The sequence below is a fragment of the Sinocyclocheilus rhinocerous genome, unplaced genomic scaffold (assembly GCF_001515625.1).
Source record: "Sinocyclocheilus rhinocerous isolate Xijiao unplaced genomic scaffold, SAMN03320098_v1.1 scaffold1833, whole genome shotgun sequence".
NCBI lineage: Eukaryota > Metazoa > Chordata > Actinopteri > Cypriniformes > Cyprinidae > Sinocyclocheilus > Sinocyclocheilus rhinocerous.
The window spans coordinates 467,085-474,282 of record NW_015657606.1 but is presented as its reverse complement, the minus strand read 5'-3'; the positions used below and the strand labels follow the sequence as shown (position 1 = coordinate 474,282).

General features: G+C 36.2%; 1 protein-coding gene across 1 annotated transcript in view; it reads left to right on the top strand.

The window, feature by feature from the left end:
• Positions 1 to 7,198, top strand: part of LOC107721423 (microtubule-associated tumor suppressor 1 homolog) — a 73,026-nt gene that overhangs the window by 13,885 nt on the left and 51,943 nt on the right. The window contains exon 2 of the mRNA XM_016529429.1: positions 5,118 to 6,582. Within this exon, the coding sequence (XP_016384915.1) occupies positions 5,269 to 6,582 (1,314 nt within the window). The 5' untranslated portion in view covers positions 5,118 to 5,268. The remainder of the gene's footprint in view (positions 1 to 5,117; positions 6,583 to 7,198) is intronic.

The following is a 7,198-nucleotide window of genomic DNA, read 5'->3' as shown; positions in this document are numbered from 1 at the left end:
CACACACACGAGTGCGACTTTAGCACTAGATTTAGCAACTTTCAGACCCTTTTAGCGGCTTTTTTTCCATGGAATATTCATACTGACAAACCTAGCGACTTTTTTGGATAAACCTTAGCTATGGTTCAGTTGGAAGTTTTCGCCAGTGCTGTCCCGCGAGCGCGAGGTCTGACTTTCCCGGAGAAGTGTCACCTCTCTCGGCGTCTGTTCTGTGCAGTGAGCGGCAGAGAAGCACCGCAGCCGACTTGTCAATAAATGAGTACAAAACAGCGTTTCCTAGCACCTGTCGCTTACTAATTGTTTGGAATTATAAATATTTGATATTATAATTCACATGCACTTTTTTTGTTTGTTGTTTTTTTTTTGTTTGTTACTCAGACGCAGGCAGTGCGCTGCATGAGACAAAAAAGTAATATAGCCAAAACAACCGCATAGCCGCTCTTTAGTGTAGATGCATGTTGATTTTATCAGACGATGCCGCGGTTATAAATGAGAGTGACTCCTGGTTAACATGTATTAAAAGGGGTCGTGTTTAGTCACTATTTAGTGTGGAATTTTTTGACTATTCACTCATCATGACAGTAAAATAGGGCATTCTAAGTCAATATACTGCATATATCATTTAAGTTCTCGAATTAACATGTGTAGTTTCTGAATGAAATATTTGACATTTTATTAGGGTTTTGTGTTGTGCACGAGTGATTGTTAATAGGGAAAGTAGAGGAGAGTGCTGTTATAATGAGAAAGAGAGAGAGACCAGCATAAAAACTGAGACACTGTTGCATAATCGCACCCAGCATCTAGGAAAGAATGACATTTATATGGAGGTGTAACTGCCCACCTTAATAATTTATGTTATTTATTCTAGTCATCATTCTGTGGGCTTTCTGCACAGGCTTTAAGTCATATAAGGACAATAATGGTAAGGCAGCGGTTGCAAACATAAGGAAATGCATTTTGTCTAAGTTTTAACAATGCTAAAAGTGGCCAAAAATAGTTGCATGCTAAGAGCTTTGTCAATGAATGCATAGGTGGTTTAAGAGGACATACCAGCCTTTTGTCCTCACATGCTGAAATATTTTCGTTCTAGGCCATGAACGTAATTCCTTGTTAATGGGAATACTCAGCTAATTACTAAAAAACGTGTTACAGAATGGCTGCAGTTCCCAAATTATGAATAATAACCTGGGGAATTGTGCAGGTGCTAAATGTGAAATGATGCTAAATATGATGTGCAGAAATTTGATCAGATGTTCTGTAATGTTATAGAGGTGTTATCATTTTAGTTCTGGGAAAAGCAAATGTATTGTGTATCACACTGAAAAAGAAACACTAACTCTTTGGAAGGTCATACTGAAACTTAAGTCCTGGGCTTTCGGATACCGAAACGGCTCAGTATTGATTATATAAGTTCATGGGCATCTTCTGTTGGGCCCTATAGGCACTGAGGAGTGTTCTACAAATCCACTCAGTTCAGTCCTAGAACATTACATTCATTCTCTGGATCATTCTGTCAGGGAAAGAAGCATTAGCCACCCTTCACTTCACTGTTTTTTTCACCCAGAGGGCCAGTGGGCAGACTAGTAAAAGAAAACTGGGTTGATGTCAGTCATTCACTGGTGTGATGATGCCATTAAGCACCATTCTGATTCAAAAGCATGTGCTACTTCACATTTTGAAAGCAGGTTCTAGAAAATGTGTATGTTCGAAAATTAAGTTATTGCATAAGTTATAAGTTATAAAGCACTTTTAAGTTATTTTAGGGGGAAACGGTGATTATCTTACACACTGTTGGAAAAAGCACCCATTTACATGTCTACATACAAATCTAAAAATAGTTTAAAAAATATATAATAATAATACAAAAATAAAAATAAACACAAATCAATAAAAATTTAATAAATGACATTAATACCTCTTAACTGTCACCCCCCATTTATGAACATAGTGCACTATCAAAACTTAAATTGTTATAATTGATGAACGCTTTGGAATACAGACCAAATCTGACAGGCAGTTCGCTCTCCTGTGATGTGACCCTGTTCCCCTCAGACACACACACACACACGAGGCGTAACTGTTAGAACGAGCTGTTTTAGGTAGGCGTGGTTGACTCTTAACTTTTATAAAGAATATCTCTTTGGATTTGAGACTTTAGTCTTTGCAACTTTACAGATCTTCTTTATGCACCAAGAGCTTGTAACACTCCAAAGAGAAAGGAAAACTTGAAATCGCATCATATGACCCCTTTAAATTTAGTGTAAAGAAAATGTTCTGTACTACATTTTTTTTGTTTTATATAAAATAAATATTTTACAAAATATTTTTTAATCTAAAATTGTTATAAAATTAAAGCCATATGTCTAAATAAGTTATGCTCCAAATTAGAAGTTGATATAAAAAAAATGAGGTTCCTATGAAATTTTTTTATGCGTTATTCCAAAAATAGCCACCGGGTGACATCCAAACTCCACTGATTTTTTTAAATGCATTTTTCTGCCACAGATGTATAAATTTCTCTCTCAATATTACTTCTATCACATTAACCACCAAATATGGAATCTTGAGACTCAGACCTTTCCAAGGATATATTTTTTTTTTCTAGATTATAAAAAGTTTTGTGTATGCATTACACTGATTAAAAGTGACAGTAAAGACTTTTACATTGTTACAAAAATAAATAAATAAAACCTATTTCAAATAAATGATGCTATTTTTGAACTATTCAACAAAGAATTCTGAAAAAAAATGTATCATGGTTTCCACAAAAATATAAAGCAGCACAACTGTTTTCAACATTGATAATAATCAGAAATGTTTCTTGAGCAGCAAATCAGCATATTAGAATAATTTCTGAAGGATCATGTGACACTGAAGACTGGAGTAATGATGCTGAAAATTCAGCTTTGCCATCAGAGGAATAAATTCCATTAAAAATAGAAAATAGTTATTTTAAATTATATTCCACATTATTACTCTTTTTACTGTATTTTTGATCGAAAAATTTATTTTGCAGGATTTGCGTTAACTTAATAGCAAATTTGTTAATTTAGTTAGCAGAGACAAAAAAATATAAAAAAATTGCTGCTTAAGAGTTTTTGCTTCAAATTCCGAAATTATACAGTCTAATTTAGATTAAAAACTACTCATGCTGCATGTATGCTGCATCTTTGTTTGGATCCTGGTTTAAATCCAGTGGTTGCCTCTAATTTTAAATGGAAAGAGCACAGACAAAGCCTTAGTTTGTTCATATTAAGAGATTTCTTTTATTTGTGTAACTTACTTGTTTGATTTGGGGTTTGTTTTAAAATCTCAATTTAGTTTTGTTATATTTTAATGTCACAAAGAAACGTGTAGCAATAGCCTCATAAAACGACACCTTTTCACTTACTGTATAATGTCTTCAATCTCATTTTGTAAAAAAAAATCATGAGAAAATCGAATCATGAAATCAAAATCATGAATCAAATTGAATCGTGAGTTGAGTGAATCGTTACATCCCTAAAAGTAGCAAATCATGGTTTTGTGACATAAACTAAAGGCTATTTGAAGTCTCTTGACATATCAAAAGTCTCAAATATGTCAAAACAGGAAAGAAAATTACTGTCATCAAACACTTTCATGGGGTCTTTAAGTCCCAAAAAGCGACCTCTACAGCCGTTCAACTTCAATCATTTATTCATTGTGTAGTACATGATATGATGAGAGGTCTAGTTCAATGGAGTCAAACAAACATATAAAGTATTATGTTATATAATAGTTTGTTTTAAATCATTTCAGTTTTAAAAGTGAAGATGATCAGATTTTGTCTCTGTTCTGCACCATAAAGTTTGCTCATCTTGTTCTCCGGAGTAATACGGTATAGCTTGTGCCGTCAGCAGCACTCTCATCAATAGTAGTCATATCTGTCACATAAGCATGTCTCTGGAAGGTCAGCGGAGGAGAATTTGGCCTGATACTGATTTATTTGCATGCCGCTTAGACAATGCAATTCATTGCATCATCATTTGTGATCTTTTTTAAAACGAACCAATGTTACATACATACAGTTGATATCCGCAGTTCAGCTTAATAACTTAATAATAAAGAACGTCATAATGCTTGTATTAATACATGAGTGTCATGAGATCATGCACCAGCTCTTAGAAAGGGCACAGACACATTTTGCCACCCACTCATCCTTCTAACCCGGCTTGATATCAGCCTGTTCTTTGTTAAAAGATGACTTCTAGTGTGATCAATGAAAGGTTTTTGTGAGCAGAACAATCAGACTCTTGGTTGGGACCATTCAGCATTTGTCTGTAAACACAAGGCCACCATTGTGGCTGTAACTATCACCATTTGGCCTTGTGTGAGAGAGAGAATGCCCTGAATATCAAAATAAAAGCCTGCTCCTTCTATTAGATTTCATCTGACCTACATTATCACCCACATTTGATTAAAAAGTGTGACTCTGATTCTCTGACATAACACATACTTGACTGTGCAGGTGCACTATCATGTGCATGCCTAAACTATGCAACGAGTGGATTTTCCATGCAGGCAACTTTAAACAAGTTGTTCCAGTACTCAAGCAGACTAACAGCATTCAAGAGTCAACGTAGAGAGAGAGATTTTTTAAATTAATTATATTATTTGTGTGTGTGGTGTGGGTTGTTGTACACACACACACACACACACACACACACACACATATATATATATATATATATATATATATAAATAACAACCCTAACAAATGAACTGAAAATACATTAACGTGTAATGGCAGGCTCAATAGCAATAAAAAAAAGCTATATAAAATAGTTTGTCAAGTTTTATACCACATTTTCTTACCCTTCTCTCCTTTGACTTTTCCCGTATAGAAGAGTAGGGAGATAAATTGCCAGTAGGGAGCAGTAGTGCTCTTTTTTTAACCTCCCTACAAGACAGTACAAGACATTTTCTTTATATTATAGAATATTTCTCCAAATTCAACATTACCGATGGGTTTGCTTCTTCTATGACTCTGGTTTCCCTGTGTTTATCTCAGGCTCTATAATCCTTAAATATGTAAAACAGTACAGATCAGGACTAGAGAAATGCAACTGACATTTTTGTCTTTTCTTTTTCCTTAGAGTCATTAAAAGGGTGTCAGCCAAACAATGGACATCATTTTCTGAATGATCAATGGAATGATGAGAAACACCTTAATCCCTTCTTCTACAAAGTAGAGTATTTCCTGTCCATCAGTGCTGGATTGGATCTAGCTATGGGTGATATGGCTGTATGATTGTGTCTCCATCCACATTTCCCATGGAACCACCAACAAACATGTCTGAGCTTCCATCACCTGCACTTCCAAAGAGGCCTTTGCAGGGATCTCAGCATGGGATGTGTCTCCCGTTACACAGTAGTGAGCAAAGTAACAATGCTTTCACCTCCGAGTCCCCATCATCACCATCATCGACTTTGCTCCTATATGAAAGAGGTGAGATGTCACCGGACTCTATACGTAGCTTGAGTAGTCTGAGCAGTGCCAGAACAGATAGTCCTCTGGATGTGGAGATGGGAAAAGCAACAGCCAGCAGTGATGATTCAGGCATACAGAGCCCAGAATGCAGACCAGACTACAGTGAGGACAACGACAATTCTGTGTCTGTCTATCTGGATGCTAATGAAGACTGTTGGAGTGACAATGACAACCATAATGTCACTTTGGTGGTAACACAGAAGGTTAGTCAAAATGATGGTGATGATACATCCTTGTACTCTAAAGTACATGACACTAAAGAGGAAGAAGACACTTTTCTTTCTTTATCCTCAGTAGAATTAATAATGAAGTGCCAAATTGGTGTCTCTGCTCTGGAAGTCTCCACCAGCTCTGAAGTGCCAAACAGTGTTTTACCAGATATTTCTGAAGGGCGACCATCAGAAGTGCCTAACATGGCTGTGGTGAATGAAACCCAGAGGGAAGTTGTCTTTGTTGAGTTGTCTTCAACCATTCAAGTAACTAACATCGTGAATGAGACAGTGGTGTCCCCTGAAAATACTCCCATAACAGATACCAGAAACACAACAACTTCTCGCACATCCATCTCAAAAGCAGACAACCTGCCAAAGAAAACAGCAGAAAACTCCAGTGATCTGGAAGGACGTGTTCTTGCCAAGCCTTCTACAAGGGCTGTTCTGACCAAAGCCACAAAACCTGAGGCGAAGAGGTTCCCCAGGCCAGACCTGAGGAACGTGAAGGCCAAAATCATCTCCAGGGCTGCCTCTGCGCCAAGATCAGCCAATCCCGCAAAAACAAACACTAATGTTAACCAGTCCGCTTCAGGGAGTATGAAGGTTCATGCTGGTAGGAAGGTGGAAAATAAAGCTGTTGGAAAAAGAAGCAGATCATCATCAAACCATACAAGAGGGAATGAAACAAAGATGGTGGACAATGGCAGTCAAGAGAAAGATGTGAACACTTTATCCTTGCCAACACAAGGAGAAGAAACAATGAAGTCAGAATGTCCTCCTTCAGCTGATTTTAAAGATGAAGGAGAACCTCAACTTGAGAAAAAAGCAGTGGAAGAAACCTCTAAGAGCACAAGCAAGGTTAGTGATTTAGTTTTCCCCATATTCCCTCAGGTTAAGTATTGACTGTTATAATTTACTTGTAAATAACATTGTTTTTATTTACATTTTACTATTATTAAATCTTTTATTTAGTACGTATAGTTTGTACATTTTAGTAAAAGCTTTAATTATTCCGACTTTTATTTAGATTTATTAATGCAGATTTTACTATTATAAAAACGTTCATTAGTGTTTTAAGTACTTTTAGTTTCGACAATTAGAAAGGTTTTTCCTTTTTTTTGTTGTTGTAAAAAATAGTTTACATTTTAGTATTATTAAAACCTTTATTAAAGGGGTCATATGATGCTATTTTAAAGATCATTATTTTGTGTATTTGGTGTAACAGAATGTGTTGACATGCTTTAATGTTCAAAAAACCTTACAGTCGCTGATTCAGAAGCGCCAGATTGTCATAGCAAAGTCGGAATTGACACTTTTTTTTTTTTGACCCTTTGTGCACAGCCAGCCTTGTACTCTTCTAGCTTCAAAAAAACTTCAGTGCTTTCGCACTGAAACACACAGCGTCTCCCTGACATGCTGCATCAACATTACTGCTGTTCCTGAAACCACGCCTTCTTTCTTTGCGTGCACATTT